Source organism: Cricetulus griseus, assembly GCF_003668045.3.
Source record: "Cricetulus griseus strain 17A/GY chromosome 1 unlocalized genomic scaffold, alternate assembly CriGri-PICRH-1.0 chr1_1, whole genome shotgun sequence".
NCBI lineage: Eukaryota > Metazoa > Chordata > Mammalia > Rodentia > Cricetidae > Cricetulus > Cricetulus griseus.
The window spans coordinates 224250919-224278815 of NW_023276807.1; the positions used below are offsets into that span (position 1 = coordinate 224250919).

Sequence of the window (27897 nt, forward strand, 5' to 3'; positions counted from 1 at the left end):
CTTCCTACGTGCGCGCGCCGGCGCGAGCTGTGACGTGACGCTGGCGGGTGCGCGCCGCGTGCCTCCCGGAAAGGAGCGGAATCTCAGGGAAGCTGGTGGCCGGGATGCGGTGCCCTCGTGGCCGCCCGCCCCCCCGGAGCCGCGGGCCTCCCAGCAGGTGAGGCCGGAGTCCCGAGGAGCTAGGGCAACGGGAGGCCGCGACCCTGTCCAGCCGTCCCCGCTGCTACATCCGGGCGCCGCGCCGCAGCCCCGTGACCCCGGTGACAGGTGCTTGTCCCCGGACACCGTGCCGGGTCTCCGGAGCTCCCTGACCCCCTGGCGATTGTGGGCTGAGGGAAAAGGGCTGTGGCTCCCGGGGCCGAATGACCCCTGCCCGCCGCCCGAAATCTGACACTGACGCATGGCAGTAGCATCATCGTGTATTTGCTCTGAGCTTTGGGGAAGTTTCCTGTTAGGTTTTTCCCGTGGAAAAATGGAGCTGATAGGGAGATAGAGTGGTGGTGCGCGGTTGTGTTTCTCAACTTGAGTCATACGTGGATTCCTTTGAAAGGGACACGTCTCCCCTTCTCAGGAATATAACCCCAGAACCTGCAGGACGCCGCAGACCCCGGCTAGGTAAACACAGGTGCGGAGACCATATGCCACTAGAAAACAAGAGATGCTTTATAAGTCAAGACCTGCGTGCTACACAGTAGACTAAAGGTCAATAACAATCCTAAATTAGAGGTCAGTAACAATCCCAAATTAATCACCCAGTTAACGTGAGGTTGCAGTCTTTAATGTATTCAACTTCTGTGAGAGAATATTACCTAAATTTTCATCCTTAGAGGGACCTGTATTATATCGTATTTTCGTCTGTATTGTGTTATGTTGGAGTTGTCTTTGTATCTGGTTTGCTAATTGTTTGACATAGATGCAGAACTGTGCTCATTTATACGAGTAGTTTGTTTTGTTTGCTTATCTTAGTGTTGATTTACCACCTGTTTTGAAATTTATATGTGTATGAGTGGATGGTGTGTGTGTGTGTGTGTGTGTGTGTGTGTGTGTGTGTGTGTGTGTGTGTGTTTTCGAGTATGTACATTTCTCACTCCGCGTCTAGAGTTGAGAGAGCAACTTTATAGGAAATGAACTCAAATAGTTAGGCTTGGACAGTGAATTACCAGCTGAGCTATCTTGCCAGCCTAGCCTACCATCTGTTTTTATTGCTCATTGAATCCATAGCTTACTTTCTTTTATACATACCAGGAAATGTGTGATCTGAGACTTTGAAAAGAGACAAACATGGGGATTGATCTAAAGATCTGTCTTCTCTATGTATTTGTTCAACATGTTTATATAAATTAGGCTACACATGAGTCGTGAGATTTGGAGTGGGGAAGACATTAGGAAGTATAACAAACTAAATCTAGATTTAAAAAAAATAGTGCCCAGTGACCTTGAAAGACCTGTAATAGTGCAAGCAGGATGTGAGGAGGGAGTAGCATTATTAAAACCTAGAGGCCAATATTAGAAGAGCTTGTGTGGAACAGGCCTGCCTTGCCAGAGCAAAGAGATACTGGGTGAGGCAAGAGCAGGTTGTTGATATTGCATCGGAACAGTTGATGGATTGAGGATTTCAAGTGCTTCACAGAGAAGCTGATATTGATCTGCAGGCTTTCAGGTTTTTCTCTGGGCACACTTTGAAGGGAGTGTTTCACAGAGAGTTTTGACAGTGAAGGCAGAGCGGCTTACCACAAGTTCTGTCTTGAAGTAATGTTTGCTGTGGTCACCCTAGATGTGTGGGATGCCCCATGAAGAACTGACAGGATCCTGCAGCTAGACAGGTGGCAAAGTTGGTGAGGTGTTTGCTGTGAAGTATGAGGACCCAAGTACAGATCCCAGCCAGCACTGGGGGAGGATGGGGAGCAGGAGATGCTTGGAGCTCATTGGGCTCCAGCTGATGGGCTCCAGATTCAGTGAGAGACCTTGTTTCAGAAATAAGTGGAGAGTGATTGAGAAAGATTGCCTGATGTTGACCTGGCCTACACACACACACACACACACACACACACACACACACACACTTGTATGTATATGAACATACACGGAAGAATTGACAGGAGTCATGAATGATGGAATGTTGATACAGAAATGAGACTCAAAGCTGAGGACCAAGTAACCATGTTAGCAGTGATACCACTTTTACTCCTGGAGAATTCAGAAGCTGACATATTTCACCCATACTTGGCTTAACTGACTTTAAGGTTTCAGGGCTTTGATAAACTGGATATATGGACCTGGGACTGGAGGAAAATCATTCTGGGGGAGACTGCAGAGCTGGTGCAGGGCAAGTGTGGTCTAAAGAAGGCTGTTCAAAGTGATGACCAGAATAGTACATGAGTCGTAGGGGTAGGAAAAGACTGACCAGGTCTTGCTACATAAAATAACCATTTGATATGAGTGTAGGGAGCATGCGTGCAGCTCTGTACATCTTCAACTTGTTTTGCTGTGCCTCTCACCAACAGCTGAGTCACTGCTTGCAGCAGCCTTCACCTGGAATCGCACTGGCAGTCAGTCATTTCTTACAGGCTCTTCCACTGTTTTCAACTGTTCAAGGCTCTCCTTTAGCCCTGTGATATTTAAATGATTCTGTTTTGAAGCACTCTGTGCCATCTCAAGTTTTCTGGCCCAGAAGTTGGACTCTTCTAGACCCTCACCTGTATTTGATTGGTTATATTCAAGTGCATTGTGATTATTGTCAGTTGTTAACTTGGTTAGATTGAGAAATTAATAAGGCATGCCACTTTCAGACATGTCTGAGGGAAACATGCAGGGTTGACAGAATGGGTTAGCACACCCTGAATATGAGGTACTACCCAGTAGGCTAGGAACAGAAATGGGGTCAAGAGAGGAAAGGAGAAAGCCAGTTAGGGCTAGCTCAGCAGAATTCTCTTTCTGCTTCCTGGCTGCCATGGTGTGCGCTGCTCTGGTATGACTCTGAAACTATGAGCTAAAAAAAAAAAAAAAAAAAAAAAAAGAGTCCTTTCACTGTAAAAGGCTTTCTCCCCAATGCTTATCACAAAGACAGAGTCCAACTAACCCGAGTCCCATAACACTTGCTTACTGTGTCTGTTTTCTCCTAATAAGCTTTGAGGCTGATGTGTATCTTTTTTTTTTTTTCCATAATGGGAGAGATGGGGCTGAAGAGATAGCTCAGCAGTTAAGAGTGCTTAGCTGCTCTTCCAGAGGACACAGGTTCAATTCCCAGCACCCATGTGGCAGCTCACATCTGTCTATAACTCCAGTTCCAGGGGATCTGACACCCTCCCTCAACATAATGGAGAGACTTACCAAGAAATTGTCCCATGGACCAGATGGGCTTTGTCTTAGCTACTGTTCTGTTGTTGTGAAGAGACACCGTGACCAAAGAAAGCAATTCTTATAAAACATTTAATTGAAGACATGGTTACAGTTTCAGAGGTTCAGTTCATTAACATCATGGCAGCACTTGTGGCACTGGAGCTGTAGCTGAGAGTTATATCCTGATCTAAAAGCAGAGAAAGAGAGTCTGGGCCTGACTTGGGCTTTAGAAACCTCAAAGCCACCCTCAGTGATACACTACTCCAACAAGACCACACCTACTAATCCTTCTCCAATAATTCCATTCCCTAGTGACTGAGCATTCAAATATATGAAGCTCATAGGAGCCATTCTTTTTGTTGTTGTTGTTGTTCATTTTTTATTTATTTTTTACACCCCAATCCCAGGTCCCCCTCCCTCTTTCCTTCCAGTCCCTCCACTTCCGCCCTACATCTGCTCTTACTTAGGGTAAGGCCTCCCCTAGAAAGTCTACTGAGTCTGTCCCATCATCTTGTTGAGGCAGAACCAAGGCACCTTTCCCCCAGCACCCCTGTGTCTAGGCTGGGAACGTATCTCTCCATATAGAATGGGCCATGGGAGCCATTCTTATTCAAACTATTGCAGGCTTTATTCCCTTAGTGATGCTCTGCTAGGGAGGACCCTGAGCTAAAATCACAAAGGTTCTTGCTCTCTCTGGTAATAGGTCTGGTGCAATTTAGAACTTGTTTGAAACATGAAAGCATTTTTAGGTGTTTGCCTGCCTGAGCTCTGGTGCCAAGATTCCTAGGTGCAGAAGCAGCAATTGGAATTTACATTTTAAGATCAGGTTATAGGGTTGTGACTTCTTGGCAACAGTCAACCTTAGGTGTGCCCTGAGTGAAAGTAATAAGTAATTTATGGACTGTCCTTTTAGTCAAAATCCTCTCATTCCTTAAAAGGAAAGTCCTGGGGATGAAGAAATTCAGTCATTCAGTGATTAGGAGTGCTTGCTGCGCTTCCAGAGAATTTGTAGTTCCCAGCACCCACATCAGGTGGCTCATAACCACTCCAGCTTCAAGGGATTTGATGCCCTCTTCTAATTGCCACAGGCATGCACACACATACACATAAAGAAAAATAAAATAAATCTTTTTTAAAATAAAAAAGTCCTAAGACAAATACCAGATGTCATAAAGTTTGCTAAGTATGCCGAGATCCTTGGTAAGGTGCATCTTAAAAATGTATTCTTTCTTCACCCCACCCAAATTCTTCCCCACCTCCACCTCCTATTGGCACCAGCCTCCTGGACTCCGAGCTCTCATAGCCAAGAGTCCATAGAATTTAACATTGATGTTAGTTGCCTTCTTCATCATTTCTTGGGTATTAGTGTTGTTTGGAATTTGGTCTGTTATGCTTATGGTTATGTTTATAGTGCTGAGCCATTAATGTCTTTTCTTCTCCCATGACTAGTTTATGTTTAATAGAAGCTTTAGTCATTTTCTTTTCTTTGGTTCTTAGCTCAATTGTAGCACACTGTCATTGATTCTTTTTGTGCTTGAATTGCAGTTCCTATGTCTTGAGGTTTGTTTTATTTATTTTCTTTTGTATCGATGAATTTTTCCCTGCATCTATGACTGCACTACATGCATACCTGATGCCCACAGAGGTCAGAAGAAGCCAAAAGCATTGGATTCTCTTGAGCTGGAGTTGCAGATGGTTGTGAGCTACCATGTGGGTCCTGGTACTAGAACCCAGGTCCTCTGCAAGGGGAACAAGTGCTCTCAGCTGCTGACCATCTCTCTAGCCCTTCTCTTGATTTTTTAAAGTAATCTTTCTTCATATTTCCAAACGAGGGAAGGCATCAGTCACAGATAGCTTGTCAAAACTAATTCTATAGTTTTTTCTGTTGATGAAGTTTATATGTGCACCTTAAAAACATAGGCAAGCCTAGGGAAAAAAGTACAGATGGTCATGTATCTGATTGCCACTCAGAAATAAACAGCACTGTTAACATTTTGTTTCTCATGTGCTTTCTCTGTGTGGTAAGATGTTCTCATTTATATATGATGGTATATGGTGGTGCTCTTGCCATGTCAAGTAGTAGTCATATCTTGTTCTATTGTGTAAATGTGCTCTCACCCATCATAAGTCACATTAGCTTTCCTCCTGCTTTTATAATGCTGGGAAGGAACCCAGGCTCTTGCATATGGAAGGCATATACTCATCCACTGAGTGACATCTTCAGCTCTGCAGTGGACATTGTTTCAGTCAAATTTACCTTATTTCCCAAAGGTAAGCTTCTGGACATATAAACATGTGTATGTCACACAAATGCCCCTAGGTTATTACCTACTCAGATTCTAGCCAACTATACTTTATGACCCCAAGTCCTTACTCCTAAAACTTCTGTAAGTCTGATAGTTGTCAGGTCTTGTTTTCCTTCTGTCTGTCTGCATACCCCTGAAGTTGCATCATTTCTCATGTTAACTTCAGTTATCCTTGCCTATTTTTGTGTTAGTGCATTTCTTTTATTGCTTCATGTGAATGTTTTGTAAGTAAAGAATGGTTACCTTTTAATATAAAAACATTTACTTTTATTGCTTTTAATTATGTGTAGGTGTATATGTTTGCATGTGGATATGTGTGCATGAATGTGGGTGCCTTTGGAGACTCCGGCCTTCAGACACTGGGCATCAGACCCCTGGAGCTGGAATTAGAGATACTTACTTCCATGTGGGTGTTTGGGATTGAATCGGGGTCCTCTGGAAGATTAACCAGTGCTCTTAATAACTGAGCCATCGCTCCAGCCTTAAAAATGTTACCTTTTGTCTCAAGTGGTACAAGTTATCTTTCCAAACTATTTGTGTTTGAAAAGGGTTTGTTGTTTTACATATGGAACGTTTAGAATTATATTTTCTCTTTTGTGGTTTGAGACATTGCTATCATTTGGAGAAAGGCCTTAATTCTTTTAAGATTATGTCAATATTTGCTTATATTATCACCTTCCCCTTTTAATGGTTATTTTAAATATTTAAATCTTTAGGGCATTGGATTTCTCACCACATTAAAATAGTTTAAAAGAGTCAGCTAAGGGTCCCATGTGGCATGCATTCTAGAGAAGGAATCAGGCACAAGAGAAATGAAGACAACACATGCACAGAGTGTTAGAGGACAGGGACAGCAGTGTGATTCACACACTTGAATCCCAGCCCCATGTCTCTGCCGCATTTGTAAAACATCACTGTAGCATTCTCTACCTGAGGGGGTGTTGGGAGACTGAATAACCGTGAACATTTGGAGCACAGCCTGAGCACAGTGAGCACTCTTGTGGGTATTTAGCAAAGAAGTAAATGCTATGTATGCCAGGTGTGGTGGCACATATTGTTAATACCAGCACTTAGGATCTACAAAAGTAAGTTTCAGGACAATCAGGGCTGTGTGGAGAGACCCCATCTCAAAAAACAAACAAAAACACCAAAAAAGTAAACGTTAAAGGAGAAAAATCAAGGATGACAGCTGGGTGGAAAGTAATGTATTTACTGATCCCTGAGAAGGTGACATTGAGTAAAGACCTGAGGGAGGTCAGGTGTTATGCTGTAAGGATTGCTCCAAGCAGAGGGTAGGGAGGCCACAGGCCCGAGTGAGTGACTGCTAGAAGTTGGTGGGGGCTGCCAGTGCAACTGGAATGCTGGAAAAATGAGAGGAGAGCAAATGATGACATCAGAGCAGAGAAGAGAAAAGATGATAACATCAGAGCAGAAAGGAGAGCAGATGATGACATCAGAGCAGAAAGGAGAGCAGATGATGATGGCAGAGCAGAGAAGAGAGCAGCTGATGACATCAGAGCAGCTGATGACATCAGAGCTGAGCGGAGAGCAGATGATGATGGCAGAGAAGAGGAGCAGATAATGAGGTCAGAGTACAGCATCTGGCCAGAGCCTGCAGGGCTGGAGTCACAGGAAAGCCTTCAGCATTTGTTTGAAGAGCTTGGGGCCACTGAAAGATTTTGAGTCTTGAGCTGTTATGGTCTGAGTGTATCAGCCTCAGGCAAATGGTGTCATGGTGTCTGGAAGTGGTGTCAGGAAGCACTGGAGAGTCCCAGTAGAAACTTGAGGGAGAAGACATTACAGATAAGAGCAGAGAGCCTAGCCTAGTACCATGATAAGTGAAAGGGACAGGTTTTAGGTAAGCAGGAGTTCAGGAAGGATTCTAGGAAGTTGGATGGGGACTATGGTGATACTGGAAATGAGAGGAGTCTGGAATGAGAACCAGGGCAGAGAGAGGTGTGGCTGATATTACAAAGAATGAGGAGTGCTGTTTAGAAGTGTGGATCATTGTGGTCTGTGCAGCATCTAGAACTCAGAAGAGCAGTTGGATGGAGGAAACAAGGTATCTGATGAGTGTTCTGGTTATGAGGCTGAGCCAGAGGCATTAGATTAAGAGGGAGAGGAATCAGAGTAGGAATGATCAACTTAGGAGACAATGGAGTCTGGGCAGAACTTTGGGGGACTCAAGAGCAGACAGCTTTGGTACAGAGCCAAGGATCCCCAACAGAATCCTAGAGCTGAGAAGCTTCCACTAGACTGTGGAAGGCCTCAGAAACTCCAGGAGGTAAAGACAAGGAGAACTTTGAAACCATCTTCAGGCTCCAGCAGCTTGGAACGACCCCCTGGCTTTGTGACATGAGGGCTGAGGCCTGGAGGAAGAGTGAGATGGTGACAGGAATGGAGCATTGTCAGGGACAGGACACCTAGGACACTTTGTACATTAAAGCAAAGTCTATCAAAGTATTCTATCAAATGAATGCATGCTTCCAATTGAGTTAGTTGAGTTAATCTGTTTATTCCCCACCTCTCCAAATCTTCCTTAACATCTCAGTGCTATAATTATTTCATGCCCTGAAATTTTGAGATTACAGGGATGTTTGGAATAAAAGCTTGCTCCAGGCTCTTAACATCTCTTGATTGAGGCCTATATCTCTAGCAGCATGAAATTGATGTACAAGCATGCTGCTGTAACCCAGTAGTCCACATAGGAATCGCAGTCAGATGATGTATGGCTGAGTTTAAACATGTACTTGGTAGCACTGTAGACATTTTATTTGATTGCACTGTTCTTGATTTTTCTCACTCTGAAACAGGGGGGCTCTGACTCCATGAAGACCCCAGAACTGATTTTGTCCAAGAGCTAATTCCCACAACATTGCCTGGTCCTCGGCCTTCCAGTATGGGGAGGTGAGTGATGGGCTTTGTCGCTAGCCTTAAACCCTGAGATTTTGATGTGAAGAAATAGATCTTAAGAGAGAACAAAATCTGAATCATACGTGAGAAGTGTTTGAAGTTGTGTTATACTAATCTAAAACCATTGCTGTTACAGAGCTTGGTGGGGTACTTGTCAGAGAAAGAACGTAGCCAGATGAGCTCTGTGGAGGTTAGCGTAAATTGCAGTCTAGACCTGCACATTGGCATCTTGGAATCTATTAGCACAGGATAGCTGTCTAAAGCCTCTGAGGTACAGAAGAGGGAGACACATGCAACAGGGTGTCCTCAGAACTCCTGTAAAGGGAAGCTGAGTTTCCAGTGGATTGGCAGTGTATCGCCTTCAGTTGAGGGGCTTTAGCCCATGAAGTACTCTTTAAAAAGTACAAAGATATGTTCCGCCAATAGACTTGAGGTAATGGCCATGCCTTAGGGTGTGGCTTCAGTGTGGATGTGACCCTTTATAGGGAAGAGGAGGGGCTGGCTTATGCTTTCTGGTGTTGAGGTCAGAGCATCCTGAAGGGCAGAGGCTGCGTCTCCAGGAGCAGAAGACTGAGGTGGTTATTTACCATCATTGTGTGAGTGCTCCCCAAATAAATACCTGTTAATTCTTTAAAAAAAAAAAAAAGGTACAAAGATAGAAACTGGGCAGTGGTGGCGCATGCCTATAATCCTAGCAATTGGGAGACAGATGTGAATTTGAGGCCAGCCTGGTCTACAAAGCTACACAGAGAAACTCTGTCTCAAAAAAAAAACAAAAACAAAAAAGCAAAAAACAAACAAACAAAACCCCCAAAGATAGAAAGTATGAAACATGAAATTTACCCTAAAGGCAATGCCTGCTGATGGCTCTCCAGTTGCCTCTTTTTCATGACATAAATTGAAACCCTTCCTTGTTTATAAAAGATGTCTCAGAGGACTCTTTCTAAAATCAGAGTTCCCTTATTGTCTTTGTTATGGTGATACTGTTGAAAGATAATGTCTCTCCCATTACTGGATCATTGGGGAGAAATTTACTTCTGAATTGGCTTGTTAAGAAAATCTTGCTTCTCCTAAGCCATTGACACAATGTTTTGTCCATTAGACTGCTGGCACTTATGGGGTAGCTTACAGCGTGCCATTGCTGTATCCTTAGTTTCCCCTTGGTGTCCTCATCCTTAAGCTGGATTTCATTATAGATTTATGTGTTTATCTGGCTAAACTTATGAACTGGGATTTCTTTTTTGGAAAAAGATAGGATATTTTTGTAATACTTCCAAGAAAAGGGGGATGTAGCAGAATACCATACCTAGCAGGGTGTCATTCTCATTATGTCATTTTATATTAATGTGCTCTATAACCAGGCAGCAACCTGGAGCATGGTAAGTACAGGTGCCAGCAGACAGGGAGCAGGGGGAGCTTGTGCTAAACACCTGTTCAGGTGAGGCCAGGTCTCATCCAGTCTTGAGGCTGTAAAATCTCTTTCTTTGGAATTTCAGGATTGGCATTTCCTGTCTCTTTCCTGCTTCTTGGCACTTTAGCGTCTCTCCAGTAGGCTGTCCTCGAATTCTGAACACCAGTTTACGCCAGATCATCGTCATTAGCATCCTGGCTGCAGCTGTCTCCCTCTTATACTTTTCTGTTGTCATAATACGCAGCAAGTATGGGTGGCTGTCGAGGGACAAGAAATTCCAAAGGTAAGAGATAAAGACTTGTTCTAGAAGGAATTCATACCTTCTGGCTGACTGTGTTCCAGTGGCTGTAACAGAACATGGGGCAGCTTATATAAGGAATCCAGGAGCTAGGTGACAGTAAAGTGTGTATCTGCTGAAGGCCATGTCCCAGCTTACATGGTGGGAAGGGGTGGGGTAGCTCTGAGGTCTCCTTCCTTCCGATCTGACCGCCTTCCAGGGTATAGTGCTGCACTAGTGGTTAGACTCTCAGCAAACCGACAGAGGGACAGGGACAGTCAGCTCTGGCACTGTTGTATTATGGCTGGACTAGCATATAAAGAGCATGTGGCTGTAGGAACTGGACCTGTGACTACCTGCTGATAAATTAGACTGTGTGGAAGTGCCTAGCAGCTGGCCACAGGGAAGGAGCTCCTTCTGTCTTTTGTAAGCTGGGTTCTGAGTTAATGCTTGCACTTCAGCAGTTTTCTCTCTGGAGCCTGTAGCTGTGTTAAGGAGAGAGGTAAGCAGGGACCTGAACTAGAGGTTCCCTGTGGGCAGCCCTTGTTTGGTCTTCTTTTGACTCATCATCTGGCCATAGGGGGCATGCCAGAGAGAGGCCATTACACAATATGGAGGTCACTGATGTGCTTCTGTAGTGTGCCTTCTCTGTTAGAGCGTGGTGATGCTCTGTTTAAGTGATAACACTTGTGTGTTTCTAACAAGGTACTTGGCCCGAGTCACAGACATTGAGGCTACAGACACCAACAACCCCAACGTGAACTATGGCATCGTGGTGGACTGTGGCAGTAGTGGGTCTCGGATATTTGTCTATTGCTGGCCTCGGCACAATGGCAATCCTCATGATCTGCTGGACATCAGACAGATGAGGGACAAAAACCGAAAGCCGGTGGTGATGAAAATTAAACCCGGTACGGGATAAGAATGGCTGAGAACTGGAACCAGGTCCTGGGCTCCAGTGTCCTGTGGTGCCACTCACTTCTTCCGCTCTCACTCCACACTGCCTAGCCTGCTTCTGAGTTCAAGGCAGGGCCTAGTGGCTGCCTTTGTTTCATCTTCCATTTCTATTTTGTGTATGTGACCAACATCCTGATCAAACCTCCACAACCTGTGTCTTTTTCATCACCTGTGGCCATTATCACGGTAGCCCCATGATGTCTGCTCACATGCTAGTTAACATTGCTGTAGAGGTTTGGTTTTGTTTTTCCTATTTGGTATCTCTTCCTTAAAGATAGACATTTTTGATAACTCTTGACAGTCTGTACTTTATATATTAGCATATTATTGGTTTAAACATTGGTATTAGTGATTTTTAACAAATTACTACCCAGATTCCTTCCTTCCCCACCCTCTTTCTCTTTCCCCTTCCCTTCCCTCCCTCCCTTGCCTCACTTTTCTTTTATGGTTGTGGTATTGCCCCTAGGAGTCACATATGTTAGACAAGTACTCTACCACCAAGCTATATCCCTACCAGTCTTTTTTTTTTTATTTGAATTAGAAACAAGATTGTTTTACATGACAATCCCAGTTCCCTCTCCCTCCCCCAACTAGCACCCTATCTACAGTCTTTTCTTTTAAAGACATTATTTTACTAAGATGCCCAGGCTGACCTTCAGCTTCTAGTCCTTCTGCTTCAGGTCACTAGGCTCCACTTGCCCAGATGTATTTCTTATGCTCTAGACTATTTATAAGGTTAACATTGGGACTTAAAAAGAGTGAGTGTAAATACACCAGTTTTTAAAGATAGTGAAGTGTGAAATCAAGACTTAGCTTCCTCACTAAATGATTTAAGCATCGGTCTCCACCCTTGTCATTATCTCTGCCTTGCTCATGATTGGCACCATGTCAGAAGCCTTGGGAATAGAGTATCTTCAAATGAGCTGTCTCATGCCCGGTACTTAAGAAGATCTGATTTAAAAGAGTAGGCTTTTATCTCTCACTAGTGCATGAACACTAAAATATTAAGTGCAGACTGTGCAGTGAATTTATCTTTTTAAATGTCAGAGAGACACAGAGAAATGGTAAGTGTTCAAAGAGATGGACATGCTGGTCTCTCCCTTTGCTCATTTCACATTGTGTTCATCGATCTGATCATCACACTCTACCCCATAAATACAGATAATTGTAACATGACATCTAAAGTTTAAAATAGAACACTGAAAAGTAATAACTAGTATAGCTTATTACCTACCATCTGAGAAGTATAAATAACACCCGTGGGTTTCCATAAACAAAGATTTTAATATTTAAGTAGTAATTTTTAATTTTCCATTTTTTTTTGTTCTGTCTCTTAAAATTATATGTATGCTTAATAAAGAAACATATCCAGGGTTGACATAATACTGCTCATATAAAATTTACCAGGAGACTCAAAGCTAAAGCTCAGTAAAACACTTTGCCTTTTGCCAAGCCTCATGTGACAGCTTCCAGCACTAGCTGAACACCTCCATGGAGAGGGATGAAACTCATGTCCTCATGGAGGTGTATGCCAGGATCTCAGTCACAGCAGGCTCAGCGTGGTTCTGCCTCACAGGGTGGATCAGCCTCCTTGAAGTGTATGCTAGCTCAGTTCAGTCTGACTTAGCATGGCCCTTGCCCAGGTGAGCATCAGTGTGCCTTTTTATAGCAATGCTGTCTTCACTCCTAGTCTTCCAGTATTGAAATAAGCAAGGCTCTAAGAGTTTTAAAAATAGATTCTTGTTAGTTTGGGATTTGGTTTTCCACTGAAATAGCTCTGTGTGCAGTCAAAAGTTTTGCCTTTTACTCCATTTTCTGCTGATTCCTTTCACATACCATCTTTCTGGGTCTACAGTTCTCTAATGTGTGAAGTAAGAAGTTGTGGAACTTCTTAGGTCCCCATAGTTTTGATATTGTAGGTTCAATGACAGTTGTACATACTCATTTACTTCTTAAACAGATGTATTTATTTATAATGTGAGTGTGCCTGAGTGTATGTATGTTTACCACATATCTGCACGTACTTAAAGAGGCCAGAGAGGGCATTGGAGCCCCTGGATCTGGTGTTACAGATGGTTGTGAGCCACCATGTGGGTACTGGGGACCAAACCTAGGTCCCCTGCAAGAGCACCCAATGCTCTATCTAACTGTTGAGCCATCTCTCTGTCTTCCACTCACTTTTAATAATAAACATTGAACAGATAGATGTTCCTGGGCACCTCCACTTGCCAGGCACTATTATGTGCTGGGATATGAACTAAACAAGACATAGTGTGTGCTCTTGACCAGTTGTAATGGGACTTGGTGTGTTGAATAGATAGATAGATAGATAGATAGATAGATAGATAGATAGATAGATAGATAGATAGATAAGGAAAGCTAGTCTAAGTAAGACTTCTGTGGAAGAAAGAGCTGAATAGACATGCATAAGTTGACTGGCTAAAGGCAGTAGGGGAAGAGAAGGCTCCTTCTGCTGGGGACTCAGAGACCTGAAGTGTTAGTTCAGTGCTTTGAGGTGAGAGGAAGAGACTTGGGAAGAGACAAAAGGTGGGCAATGGTGTGAGTACCTGTGTATCTCTAAGTTGAGTTTGTCTGGGTTGGTTAGAGGAGGTGTAGAAAGATTTAAAACCAAAAAGAAGCATCCTTGGAGTAGGGCATGGAGGAGCCAATGGAGCCTGGAAGGTAGTTGGTTATACTGGCCCAGCAGCAGATGGTGGTGTCCAAAGAAACAAGGAGAGTAGAAGTAGAACAAGCAGCAGAAACAGTTGCAGAACACATGTCATGTTCTGGGTGTCTGAGAGGACAAGCAGTGGCTATGTGCGTTAGACAATCACTGTGAGCTGATCTGAATGTTGGCAAAGAGCCCTGGGGACTAGTGCTATGATCTGAAGACCTGTGGTGTTTTGGTGGTATGGCAGCCATTGGAGTTTGCCTGAGGAGAGAGGGGCACATTTCTCAAAGGCAAGACTATGCTCCTGTGTGGGATACTTAATAGATGCTAGTTGGATCAGTATCCATAAAAGAAGAAGAGGACATGTAACAACCCTTCATGCCACAGCAGAGTGTGTGGAAGTAAGAGGAACAGGCAAAACTAGTAGAATACAGAGTGGAGCCTAGATTTCTCCCAGATTCAGCATACTGAAGAAATTTACTCTTAGCTCCACCATGTACCTGCTAAGCAGACTGTCCCTTTCTGCAGGCATCTCAGAGTTTGCTACCTCTCCAGAAAAAGTCAGCGATTACATTTCTCCGCTTCTGAACTTTGCTGCAGAACATGTGCCACGGGCAAAACACAAAGAGACACCTCTCTACATTCTCTGCACAGCTGGAATGAGAGTTCTTCCTGAAAGGTGATCTTTGGCCTGGAGGGTGGTCCTAGGGAGGGGTGGCTTCACTGCTCTCTTTTCACTGTTATCATCATCATCATGATCGAACTGAAAATCCTTTCTTGAGTCTAGACTAGTCTCAAACTATTCTTATAGACAGATCTCACTAAAGAGCTTTTAATCTACTTATTTCTGATTTAAATTATAAGGCTAACTTTGCTGGGATTGGTGGGAGAGACTCACAGGAAGTCTTTCTCAGTCCTGCCAGCCAGCTTGGCCTATATATTAGGCTTGTTCTAACTAGCTCTTGTAACTTAAATTAGTCCATTCCTATTAATCAGCATTCTACCATGTGGTGTTACCTCTCTGCACCTCCTGTTTCCTCTCCATATCTCCTGTGTGCCTAGATTCCTCTTCCTCTTCCTTTCTCTCCCTGGAAATTCCACCTATACTTCCTGCCTCATTATTGTATGTTCAGCTTTTTATTACAACAATCACAGCTTCACACAGTGCACAAATACCCATAACAGTTTCATATCCCAAGTTGGCCCCAAACTAAATATGTAGTTGAGTTTGCGTTTCCAGTCCTTCTATCTACCTCCACCTCCTGAGTACTGAGATTCTGGGCTTACACCACCATGTCCAGTTTATCCAGTGCTGGGGATGGAACTTGGGGCCTAGTGCATGCTGGACAAGCACTCTGAGCCAAAACCACATGATTCACATAACCTTTTCATTTGGAAAGAACATTCCTGAGATAAGCAATCTTTTCAATGAATCACCTTAGTTTTACAATTAACTATTTCATGTAGGATATAACAGAGCTTTTTTGTTGTTGTTATCAAAACAAAAAAAATCAAGCATATGGTTTTGATATGTAAATTTTGGGATTGCCTTGAAGCCAGCAGAAAGCCATCCTGGAGGACCTCTTGACCGACATCCCTGTGCACTTTGACTTCCTGTTTTCTGACTCCCACGCTGAAGTCATCTCAGGGAAACAAGAAGGTTGGTACCAGACCTTCAGTTTACACAGTGAAAGAGGCTCCTTCAGAAGCTCCCCTCCCCACTGTGCATTATATTGAACCAATGCACTGGCGACCATAGCTCTGAGATTCTCTTAAATGACTAAATTAGAGTTCTGTCTGGCCAGTCTTTATTATATAACCCTAAAGCTGTTAAACATACCTCATCTGTTCTTACTACATTTAGGGACTGTATTTTGAACAGACTGATAGAGGAAGTCTGTGTTCTTGCCTGGCTGATAAAGTGTTCTAGGCCGTGAACTTACTTCCAGCAAGGAGGAATTCTTGCCTTTGGTAAACTGAGAAAATATTAGTTCTGTTTCAGAGAAATCATCTCACTTGAGTAAGAAAATGACCAGTGAAATGGTTTGCTAGAAGCAGAGACCCAGAAGTATGGTATCAGTTCCTATGTCACTCACCACTCCAGCAAGTGTCCCTATGGAAAGGCATCGGGAATTACAGAATTTGTCTCATCAGAATTGAGCCCCTTACAAAGATGGCACTCAGAATTGTTAAGAGGTCACTTTTGGCACCCAAAGGAAGATACAGGAAAAATATCCTGGGAGTATGAAAGAGAAAGGCCTCTCTCCCTCTCCCTGCCTAGCTAGGAATAGTTCTAAGTGGGACCCTTGGTAAGGGAGCAGGGGAAGTTACCTGAGCAGGAGCAGGAAGCATGGTCCAGTTAAAAGAAAAGGTCACTATTACTGCAGGTAGGGAGAGATGCCACTGTGGATCGGCACGGGTTTTCACTTGGCTAGATTGTGGCTTTATGGAAGGATGGTGGTGATGTTGAAAGCTGGAAACATCTTGAATTATCAGCCTGTCACTTTGTATTTTGGATTGTGGACCAGCGCAACAGGATAGGATAGAGGAGGTTGCCTTGGAAGACTGATTAGCTTGTCATCTCCACTGCATAATGACACAAGTCAAGGTGGCAGTGAAAATGGATAAAAATTGGCTGTAGGGAATGTTGAATGTATAGGCTGAGATTTGGCAGCGCTGTGGGTGAGAAAGATACAAGAAAGATTAGGGAAACTTAGTTTTGGATCTCTGTAGAATTTATATTTTCATCAGTACACCTCGTAGAAGTATTAAAATTGAGAGTTCTTGTAAAACCACTAGGAGAAGATAAAACATCAGTAGATGTTTGGTGATTCTGTCTCCAGGCTGTCAGGGGTTCGATTAAATGAGAAGCTTGCACAGGCCAAATTGATTAGAGATTTAAAACTTGATTTCTCTTAATTTTGCTCTGCAATATCTAGGTGTGTATGCTTGGATTGGCATTAATTTTGTCCTCGGACGGTTTGAGCATATTGAAGAAGGTAAGCGCCATGTTTCCACTAGTGTTCTGGCTGGAATTTACAACCATAATTTACACTCAGGGGCAGAGAAGAAGTTAAGTGCTGTGAGATGGCTGAGCGTGTAGGGTTGGGTAAGCAGATCTGCTGTCTGCACTGCTGTTGAGCCCATCGGGAGGATGCACTGGGTGGTCTTCAAAGCAGATGGTGGCTCCCGAGGCAGCAGCTGAGTGGACACTTCTTTCTCCAGATGACGAGGCGGTTGTGGAAGTCAACATTCCCGGTAGTGAGAGCAGTGAGGCCATCGTCCGGAAAAGGACAGCTGGTATTCTTGACATGGGAGGCGTGTCCACTCAGATAGCATACGAAGTCCCCAAAACTGTAAGCTTTGCCTCCTCACAGCAGGTTATTATCTGTACAAATTGCCTTCTGTTTGGTTCCATTTTCATTTAACATGTCTCCATCCATTTTTGTTTTGTTTCCTGAGTCTGAACACATCCTTACTCTGCTTGCTGAGGTTCCATCTTCTCAACCCAGGAGGAAGGAGGCTGGAGAATGAGGCAGGCCTCAGCCAAGCCCATTACGTTTGTACATTTGAGCCTAGCTGGTTTGTTTTCTGAACTTAGAGTTTTTCTCTGGTGTATATGTCAGTTGCATGCATGAGCTTCTGTTTATATTTTCTCTTCAGTCACTTTTAAAAATGACTATATCATCGGGTTTTTAAAGTTATAATCAGGAGAACCATTTTTGTTTTTTTAATAAATTTGAACTCTTCTGGGAAATGTTGATATTAGTACTATTACTCCATATCTGGTTCACTTCATTTTCCCTCCATCCCCTCAGTATTGTCAGTCGGGGTCTGTGGTCCTCAGCAGGCCTTGCAAAGAGGACACCAGAGCCATCTCCATATGTGTCCCAGAATTACCACAACAAAGTATGGTCTCCTGCATTGTTTCCCCCAAAGTAAGGCTCATGTACCAGGTGGTGGTGTAGAAGAAGCCCAGCAGGCAGCATTGCCATGTTCTTCCTCCCTGTGTGACCTCATGCAAGTCCTATAACTTCTGTGAGCCATTCTCTTCTGAAAAAAATGCAAACAATAGTCCCTATAGCTTGGAGTCATTGAATGATGGGTGACCTGCACACACAGTTCCCTATGTGTGCTCAGAGGGTTTCATTGCTGTCTTTCTCAAGTCCTTGGAAAAATGCTTTAGAAATTCAAGTATTTGAGCCCATGTTTTTACTTCCCATTCCAGATATGCTTTCTCCCTTCATTGTAAAGTACCAAGTACTAACAAAGAAAGCTTAGGGCAAATAGGATAATAGAAATTCCCCCTGGATTCACCATCATAAAAAAAAAAAGCATTGTTGGTGTTTTGGTGAAGTTTTTTCCATTATTTTTATTCCTGTTTAGTGTCAACATGTGGTTGTTATGCCTTTATCTTTTGTGTGATTTTGTGCCTTTTATTTATAGTTCATAGTGTGTCCCTCTATAAATTATTATTGTTTACTGCCATTAACTTAACCCTCCCTTAATGTTGAGTACTCAGACGCTATTGTTTTTACTTTCTTTCTTTCAAATAAAGGTGTCTTTGTGTATCAGGGCTTTACTGTGTGGGGGTCTATTTCCTCAGCAGGGGCGCCGTAAATAGACTTGTGGGTCAGGGAGAGGAGCTGACCTCTTCCCAGAAAGCCCTTGACACCACCATATGCAGCACCTGCATTTCCCCTAGTTAGAATCAGCATTTTGAATTAGGAAAGCGCTCAGAGCATTCTTGTCAGGTAGAGAGACAGAATCTGCTGTTCTTAGATCCCCCCCCCTTTTTTTTTAAACTGGAGCCAAAGTTGCTTTAAAATGCCAAAATGTGTTGTCCTTGTGCCTACAGGAGGAAGTAGCTAAAAACTTGTTAGCTGAATTCAACCTGGGCTGTGATGTCCACCGGACTGAGCATGTGTACCGAGTCTACGTGGCCACATTTCTTGGGTTTGGTGGTAATGCTGCTCGGCAGAGATATGAAGACAGATTATTTGCCAACACGGTTCAGAAAAACAGGTACAGCAAGCAACTGCAGGCCTAGCTCACTCCTCAGCAAAACTAGACCAAGGCCAAGTATCTTCTTTAGCTGCCACCGTGGTGGAAGGACTGAGAGCCCACCAGCCCCCCCCCATCCCACAATTGTGTGTGCTTGCATGTTATCTCCCTCTCTAGCTCTCTCTCTCTCTTTCTCTCTAGCTACCTGATTTTTTGCAGGCATGGACCATCATACCCAGCTTAAATATATATGTGTGTGTGTGTGTGTGTGTGTGTGTGTGTGTGTGTGTGTGTGTATTTCTTGTTTTCTGTTTTTCAAGACAGGATTCCTCTGTGTAACAGCCGTGGCTGTCCTGGGGCTTGCTTTATAGACCAGGATAGCCATGAACTTAGAGATCCTCCTGCTTCTGCCTCCTAAGTGCTGGGATTAAAGGCTTGCACCACCACTGCCTGGCTAAGAATACTTTAGTGCCACTAAAATCAGTTCAAGATCGTTTATTACACTTAATCTCTTTCACTATGGTTCTCATCTACTGGTATCCAATGTTTGCAGAATGTTCCTTATTTGGGACTTTCTGAGGTGTGAGCCTCCGGGGCACCAGCAAGATCGTGTTGCTGTCTAAGCTTTCCCAAGTTTCTGCAGTCAGCCACAGTATCACCCAGGAACAACTAGTCTAGAGTGATGGTGAGGTTTCCACTCTATCAGTTAAGTAAAGAGCATTCCTAACTCGTTACCCCTTCCACTATTTTTATGAGTAAAACTAAAAATGAGTTTATGTGAAATTCTGGTGGAGAGTGAAGGAAAGGCATCCCTCCTGACAGTTTAAATTATGTAAGTTTAGCTTGGTGCAGTGGTGCACACCTTTAATCCTAGCACTTGGGAGGCAGAGGCAGGTGGATCTCTGTGAGTTTGGGTCTAGCCCCGTCAACATGGTTTCAGGCCACCCAGGGGTACATGGCAAGACCCGTCTTAAAAAAAAAACAATGTTTAACTATATAGCAATCACTTATAGAAATATGCCCATCAGCACAGGGAAATGGATTGGAAGCAGAAGAGCAGCATCTGGCAGATAAGACACCTTGCTCTTCCTGCATCTGGTTTGTTGGTTTTGATAGAACATTTTTAAGAAGTGCTGATTTTAGAGCTAAGTAATAGTATGTTTTCTTGGTCAATTTAATCTTTTTTTTTTTTTTTTTTTTTTTTTTTGGAGACCGGGTTTCTCTGTGCATCTTTGGAGGCTGTCCTGGCACTCTCTCTGGAGACCAGGCTGGTCTCAAGAACTCACAGAAATCTGCCTGCCTCTGCCTCCCGAGTGCTGGGATTAAAGGCGTGTGCCACCAACGCCCGGCCAAAATTTTTATTAGTTGTTTTTATGTGTATGGGTTTTTGCTTGCATGTATGTCTATACATCATGTGTGAGGCCAGAAGAGGGCATTAGATTCCCTGGAACTGGAGTTACAGATGGTTGTGAGCCGCCATATGACTGGTAAGTCTTCTGGAAGAGCAATCAGTGCTCTTAACCACTGAACCAACCATCTCTCCAACCCTGACCAATTTCATCTTAATATATCCATGAAGACCTAAAACTTAATAAAGACCAAGTTGTATCTACTTGTTATAAGTTTACCCAAAATTAATGTCCATAAGTAGGAAGTAATTCTCTGATTACTTTAAAAGCTAATTGAGAAATGTTAATTACAATAGCAGTAGTTCCATGGCGCTTGCTTTTTTGTCTTAAAATTGTGTCTAGAAAATTTTGTTATAATTTTTTATAATAGTCTTAAATTTTTAAATAGAAATATAAATTTGAATCTTACTTTCATAGATTTACTCAACACTTTCTCTGACTCCTATTACTAGTTGGGTTTTATTACCAATTTAAAAGATGTAGGTAGATGTAGGAAAACTGAAACAGTAGTATGAGATACAGAGAAGTCTTTGCTCAGAATTCCTGATAATTATAAGCATGTTGTTAACTGAGCTTTGAAATTCAGACCTATCTCTGCCACTTACAGTGGTGAAGCATTTCTTTAGAGTACGTAGTTTTGTGACCAAGACCTTGATTGATTGCACTCAAGTACATTATGAATAGCTCTGATGTAAGGGATGCACAGCCTGATAGAAAAGACTGTCAGTGAATGAGAGTGACTCCAGCAGTATTCAACTCCTAACAGTCAGACCCGTGAGTCCTTGTATGCAGCACGAACATCACTTCCATTTTCAGAAGTTTGGCTTTCTGTTTACTGATTACTTGAATATGCACACACAGTGGGAGGGCAGGGGCTAATTTACAGGGCATCTCTTTGGGATATGTCAAGCCTGGTGTATCTCAGTTACAATAAGGCTAATAGTTCTTTTCACAGGGCTCCTCAGAGCCTGTAGTGCAGCAAAAACAGCTACTACCTACTGCCATCCAGGCCAATAGTTGATTAATAACAACAGCAATAATACTACCTGCTGCCGTCTAGCTCAGTAGTTATCGATGGTGATGATGGTGGGCATAGTAAAATCAGATGAAGAGACTCAAGCCTTACATATTGTGTTTTCACTCCATATTCATTGGGTGATCTTTGGCTATGAATTACTGTCTTCCTGGACTCCACCCATTTCCTCCTGCACACCCTGCATCTTCATTGAGCTGCCTGTCAGTTTGGCTTTATTTAAAGAATACCAGCAAAATAATGACATTTTGCCAAGCAGTTTGGCACCACCTCCTTCTAGAATTTACTTTCCCCCAGTTTTCTAATCTTCCATGCACAGTCTGACAATAGCTTCCTAGCAATGTTTATGTATCTTGTTTTTCTGAAACATTCAACCTGGTTTTCTAGGGCCAATTACTTGTTTTCACAGTCACTCTGTACCCAGCTCTATACAGTTAAAGTCAACCAGTAGTTGCAGAGTCCTCAGCAGACATCCTGTCTGTATTGAGGGGAATGGAAAGCATCAGGTCAGGCCCTGAGATGGTTCTGTGGCTAAATGCACTTGCTGCTCAAGCCTGACAACTTGAGTTTACTCCTTGGGGCCCACATGTAGAAGGAGACAACCAACTTCCGCAAGTTGTTCTCTGATCTCCACACACATGTTACAGTGCATATACATGCATACACACAATAAATAAATGAGTCAGGTCATGGCTTCATACTTGGACTCAGCGATACCTGTGTATGTGATTGTGGATCTCCTCAAGAGGGTTGGGTGACCACTTTCCTAACTTGGTTTGGAACCATTTTTGTTCCCACACACAGTTCTGTGGACCTTGTTAGGAGAACACTGGCTTGCAGCCACTTGTCCAAAGCACAGTGTAACATGGATCTCATGGTAAATGGTTCTTTGTTCCACAGGCTCCTGGGTAAACAGACTGGCGTGACTCCCGACGCTCCATTCCTGGACCCATGCTTGCCTCTGGACATTAAAGATGAGATCCAGCAAAATGGGCAGACCCTGTACCTTCGGGGGACAGGAGACTTTGACCTGTGTCGAGAGACCCTCCAGCCTTTCATGAACAAAACCAATGAGACACAGACTTCCCTCAATGGAGTCTACCAGCCCCCAATCCACTTCCAGAACAGTGAATTCTATGGCTTCTCCGAATTCTATTATTGCACCGAGGATGTCTTGCGAATGGGGGGAGACTACAATGCTGCTAAATTTACTAAAGCTGCCAAGGTAATATGCCAAGAAAATTCCTGCTGTGCAGAGACCATGTGGGCTTTAGGTCCGGCCTTCATCATATTTGGAGGGAAAGGTGGTTATCATGCATCATTGTGATATCCTTTCCTTTCTGTTGTGGGGAGAGAAGTCGTCATAGAAGAAAATCTAAGCTCTGCTAACCACATTGGTTACCAGGAATGTACAGACAGACCAGAGTCTTAAGTTGACTTTTGATTGCCACATCTCAGAATTCTTTCAGCAGGCTCCCACCCACATAGCAGCCAGGATACTCCTATGATCTTGTTCTTTCTGCTTTCCCACTTTGTTAGAAGTTTCCCCTGTCATACCTCATCAGCCTTGATGGCCGTTGTCTTCCAGCAATGGCCCATTGCCCTTCAAGTTCATAGAGACATAGATGCTCCCATCCATGCCATAGTTGTCTGGCTGCTGACATTCAGTCTCTACCTTAACCCCTTTTGTAATTCCAAACAAATCTACAGTTTTCCCTTTTCTTTCTCTCTTGTGCCATCTTAGTTAACAGCATCACCAGCCATCCAGTCCCCTTCCTCAGCCATGGCTCTTGTAATGTTTTCTTTATGCTGCTGGGAATAGAAGAACCCAGGGCCTTGTACATGCCAGGCAAATGCTGTTTCACTGAGTCATATCTCCAGCCCCTTTGCTTCTCTCTATCCCTCTTTCAGCTGCCCACCCCCATAATCAGTGATAGTATCTCTCATGGGTATTTCTCAAGTCTATCCCTGCTTCCTGTTCTGCTGTCATTGTCCTTGCCAAGCACTTAGCTCACCAGGAGCTGTCCAATTGGCCTCCGTGTCTCGTCTCTCTAGTGTTCATCCTGCATACTGTCCAGGGTGTTCTATCTGAAGCACATACAATCACCTTGCTGAACTGTTTAAAGTCTTCTGCAGCTTCACAGGCTGAATCCCACTGACCTTAGCCTGTCACTCCCTCCTCCTACCAGCTCAGTGTCCTCTCAGCATGGCAAGCAGCCATAGTCCCTTACTGTTTCTTTTTTTTTTTTTTTTAAGATTTATTTATTGTGTATGCCTGCACACCAGAAGAGGCTACCAGATCTCAATACAGATGGTTGTGAGCCACCATGCCACCATGTGGTTGCTGGGAATTGAACTCAGGTCCCCTGGAAGAGCAGTCAGTGCTCTTAACCTCTGAGCCGTCTCTCCAGCCCTCGATAGTCCCTTACAATGTGCACCTTCTCTCATGTGCTTCTTCACTCCTTCCTGACTCTTGTCCCAGGCCAAGCACATTCCCCTGTGCTCCCTGTCACACCATGTTCTAAGCCCCAGCTTGGTCATCCTGTAGACAGATGAGGAGAGATGCTGTGTTGGGAGGTCAGGTGTCCTTCAGAAGGACACGGTGCTCAGTGGGTGTGAGCAGTTAATGTGACTCCAGATCACCATCCTCACCCAGTATTAAGTCTGCCCCAGACCCAAGGACTCAGTTTGAACAGACCAAATGCTTTATCATTTTGCCAGAGTTTATTCTGTTGCAATGATGATGGAAGAAGAACTAAATCCTGCATGGGCAGGATTTCCCTGACAGGGTTTCAGGACACAGAACAAGTACAGAGTTTGCTGGTTGCCAGGGATTCAGAGACTAAGTCTCAAGTTGACTGTACAGACATTCACTCTGCTTGTGTGTTTCTTGTGCTTGTTATGATTATGAACATGGTAAACCATTTGTAAGAGGAAAAGATGATTTAATTATAGCTTTCAGGGATGATTTATTTGGGGTGAATTTTTTTTAGGATTACTGTGCCACAAAGTGGTCTATCTTGCGGGAGCGCTTTGACCGAGGACTGTATGCCTCTCACGCTGACCTCCATCGGCTTAAGTAAGTAGTGGACAGTCGAGTCCTGATCTGCCTGCCGGGTGACCCGCCTTAGCCACTGTCCTTCTCCACCCTCAGCCTCTTCCAAATGGGACAAGTTCTCATTATGGGAATTCCCCATTGCAGCTGTTTGCTCCTCTCCTGCCAACTGTCCAGTTGTGTGAGCTGCTGTCCCTTTGCATCTGTCCCTCAGCCAGACTCCATCCCTCCCCAGAACTCCTCTGATGAACTGAAGCCATTCTGATTTGGTTTATAAAGTTCTTTTTTGTTTAAGTCACTCAAGTGCAGTGACTAGGTCTTATTATTTATTGCTATTTTTTATCACCTACTTAGTTCAGTACTTTATAAAGTCTAATGAACATTTAGGACTAGGAAATAACAGAGCTGAGAAGGATCCTCCTACCTTTTCATTGTGTCATAAAGAGACTGGGGTTTAAAGGGGATGGAACTTTGGGAGTGTCTGTTCAGTAAATGATGGACATGAAGGTGTGTGGAGGGTGGTGTCTCACAGTAGTGATTAAATGACACTGTTTCTGGCTAATCAGTTTTGACAGGTGAACCATTCTGTGGGGAGTGAACCTGAGCCAGATGCGTCACTCAGTAGCATATATACAGTGGCCTGCTGAGAGCAGCCTGCCGAAGGCGGAGACAGTCTGCCTGGTGCATTCTGACAGGGATGCCTGTCTGACTCGTGCCTGTGCTTGGCATTTGTAGGTATCAGTGTTTCAAATCAGCCTGGATGTTTGAGGTGTTCCACAGGGGCTTCTCCTTTCCTGTCACATACAAAAACCTGAAGACAGCCTTACAGGTGTACGATAAGGAAGTGCAATGGACCCTGGGGGCCATCCTTTACAGGACCCGCTTTTTGCCCTTGAGGTAGGCTATGAACTTGGGAGAATCACAAAAGATGCCTCTCTGAAGCACAGTGCCTCTTAATGACTGCGTTTTGTAGACATATTTTCAGAGCTGTGAGACCAGCCAGACTTAACTTGGGTCTTCTCCGCCTCCCTCCCCAAGTGCTTCCTGTTCTCTCAAACTGCCCATCTCACAGCACACAATCCTGGTGCCATCCTGTGTCCCAACTGTCTGTTCCCTGACCCCTGCAGAAGGGTCTACTCCGTGGTGACCCTTATGGCTTTGGGCCCCTTCATTGGATATTACAGTGTCTAGGATTGCAGAAAAAATCATATTGAACTACATTTATGACACTGTTGTAGCAAACAGATTTGTGATATAGGAGGACATCTTTATTTACACACTAACTTATGATGACTGGCAGCAGAACTATCATGTCCATTCATTCAGCTTGATCATGACTGACAGCTGAGATATTAGCTGTCATAAGAGGCCAAAAACATCAGTTATTGCCCTTAGCATTGAAGTCTCAGTTAATACTTTTAAGACTGTCACGTTGTCTTCATCAATTCATGTCCAAAGAAAATACTAAATTCCAATCCACGGTTGGTCAAATGGACATACAGATTTCCCCATTCAAGTTCACAGAACTAGTTCTGCTGACACACATTAAAAACTATATTTATCTGATATTTTTAGTTAGGTCAGCTCTAGAAATTCTGTGCAGTAGCTATTACTGATTATACATAGTTCCATGTGAGTGTGTTCATTCCATTAACTTCCTTGTAACAGCAAAACCCTGGCCCTTGTATTTATTGGATTTTAATTCTGGGGTCTTGTAGGCATGCCTTCGCAAGTCACTGTCTTAGTATTGAGAGCATAGTGTTGGCAGGGAACTCACTTTGGGCCTGCTGTCCCCTGTCTCATTGGTAAGGAAAGCAGGGACAGCAGTCCCTGTCTTGCACCCTTCTAACTGTTTGTTTCTGTTTGTTTCCATGCCTGCAGAGATATCCGGCAGGAGGTGTTCCGGGCTGGCCATGGGCACTGGCGGGGTGTGTCGTTTGTCTACAACCACTATCTGTTCTCTGGCTGCTTCTTGGTCGTCCTGCTGTCCATCCTTCTCTACCTGCTTCGGCTGCGACGCATCCATAGCAGGGCACCCCGAACTGGCTCTCTGTGGATAGAGGAAGGCCTGCCCTCCCAGAAGGGCCCTGGCCCCTTGTGACACTATGTCAGCTTAAGGAGGCCTCTACAGGAAAAGCCATTTTTGCCTCAGGGTTTTTCTGTATGCTCAGATGGTTTTGTGATCCCTTTCCTTTCTGTTAAAATGAAACCCACTGATTGTAAACCCTGCTGTCTAGAGGCATTGCCATTTGAATACAGCTTTAACTGGAGGGGTGGGAAAAGGGAATTCACCTGATTTGTGCTGCATAGTATCTGCCATAAATAAGTAAGGTTTTTTGTTTTCTTTAAGACGTGCTACATTTTCAACACATGCAGTTGGATAGTGGAGGGCAATGGGCAGGTTTGCATTAGCGTGGATGGGACTTCAGGTGGTCCTGGGACAGAACCAAGAAGTTAAGTTAGGTCTTCTCTCTCCTGTCTGAAAACTCCAATCTAGAAGACGGGTAGTTGATTTTATTTACTGCTCAGGTTTGTCACTACCTGTGTTTTCTTTGCAATTTAAGTATCCAGTTATTCATAGCAAAAATTGACAAATGTTGGCACAGGGGAGTAATCCTGAAGAGTTGTGAATGATAAGAACTACTGAGGAGAACCTTGTCTGGCTGCAGCCAAAGCACACGCCTGTAAATTAGCCATTCTTGTCCCTGGGTTTAGGAAAGCCCGTTGCCCTCTTAACAGCAGTGTTAGGGTTTTTGTTTGTTTGTATGTTCATTTGTTTTGTTTGTTTTTAAACCAGAGAGTTGTTAAAGCTCCCCTGGCTTAGTGGTCTGAGAACTGGAGTGTCCCTTGCAGGCACTCCAGCTTCTGAGAAGCAGGCCTGTGCTGTTCAGCTGCTCCCTCGTCCACTTTCAAGTTGGCTTCGGTGTTTTTCTCCAGCACACTCCACACTGCTCGACAGTTCTCATTGTCAACCCTGTGGTTGCATTGTCTCTGGCAGTGCCACTGTAAGCCCATACCATGGAAGAGCCTGGATTTGAAACAAGAAATAAATACACATGTTGAAAACAAATTTGACATTTTAAGCAGAAACCTGAGAAGGACAACTGGGGGACCCTGTGAGACTGGTGGGGGGGGGGTTCATTTATTCGTTTAATTTATGATATTCATTTAGTTTAGAAATCTGGGGGATTAAAAAAAAAGTAATCCAGAGGATTCTTATCCATGGGGTTTGTTTTTGGAAGGCTTTGGTTTTGGTGGTGGTGGTGCACAAATTCCCTAGCTCCACAACACCTAAACTGAAGTAGTTGGGAGCCAATGGCTATTTTGAGAACCTTCAGCTACATTTTTAAAACTCTAAGACTAGAGAAGAATGGTGATTCCAAAGCCCTGTTACCTTTAGAGAAAAGATGTGATGTGGGTGTGTGCTGCATTGACCACTTAAAAGACTTCAAATTTATTAAAGAAATGCAGGTTCCTCATCTCTTCAAAGTGTCTATTCTAAATGAAAAACACGGGTGGGGA

General features: G+C 43.8%; 1 protein-coding gene across 3 annotated transcripts; it reads left to right on the forward strand.

Annotated features, from left to right (window-relative positions):
- On the forward strand, positions 1 to 27854 carry Entpd4 (ectonucleoside triphosphate diphosphohydrolase 4). 3 transcript variants are annotated; one of them, XM_027390247.2, is made up of 13 exons: positions 1 to 157; positions 8459 to 8552; positions 10055 to 10252; positions 10952 to 11157; positions 14403 to 14553; positions 15431 to 15534; positions 16814 to 16873; positions 17100 to 17254; positions 18733 to 18899; positions 22221 to 22545; positions 24314 to 24399; positions 25111 to 25272; positions 26257 to 27854. In XM_027390247.2, exons 2-13 carry the CDS (start codon positions 8545 to 8547, stop codon positions 26474 to 26476), a joined length of 1842 nt encoding a protein of 613 aa, XP_027246048.1. In that variant the 5' UTR covers positions 1 to 157; positions 8459 to 8544; the 3' UTR covers positions 26477 to 27854. The 3 variants fall into 3 exon arrangements, with proteins under 3 accessions (XP_027246048.1, XP_027246050.1, XP_027246049.1); XM_027390249.2 differs by having other exon boundaries at positions 17100 to 17230; XM_027390248.2 differs by having other exon boundaries at positions 113 to 267.
- Positions 27855 to 27897: the final 43 nt, after the last annotated feature.

Coding starts and splice junctions, on each gene's coding strand:
- Entpd4 (XM_027390247.2), top strand. Junction 11,158..14,402: donor GGTGATGAAAATTAAACCCG/GTACGGGATAAG, acceptor CCCTTTCTGCAG/GCATCTCAGAGTTTGCTACC. Junction 25,273..26,256: donor ACCCGCTTTTTGCCCTTGAG/GTAGGCTATGAA, acceptor CCATGCCTGCAG/AGATATCCGGCAGGAGGTGT.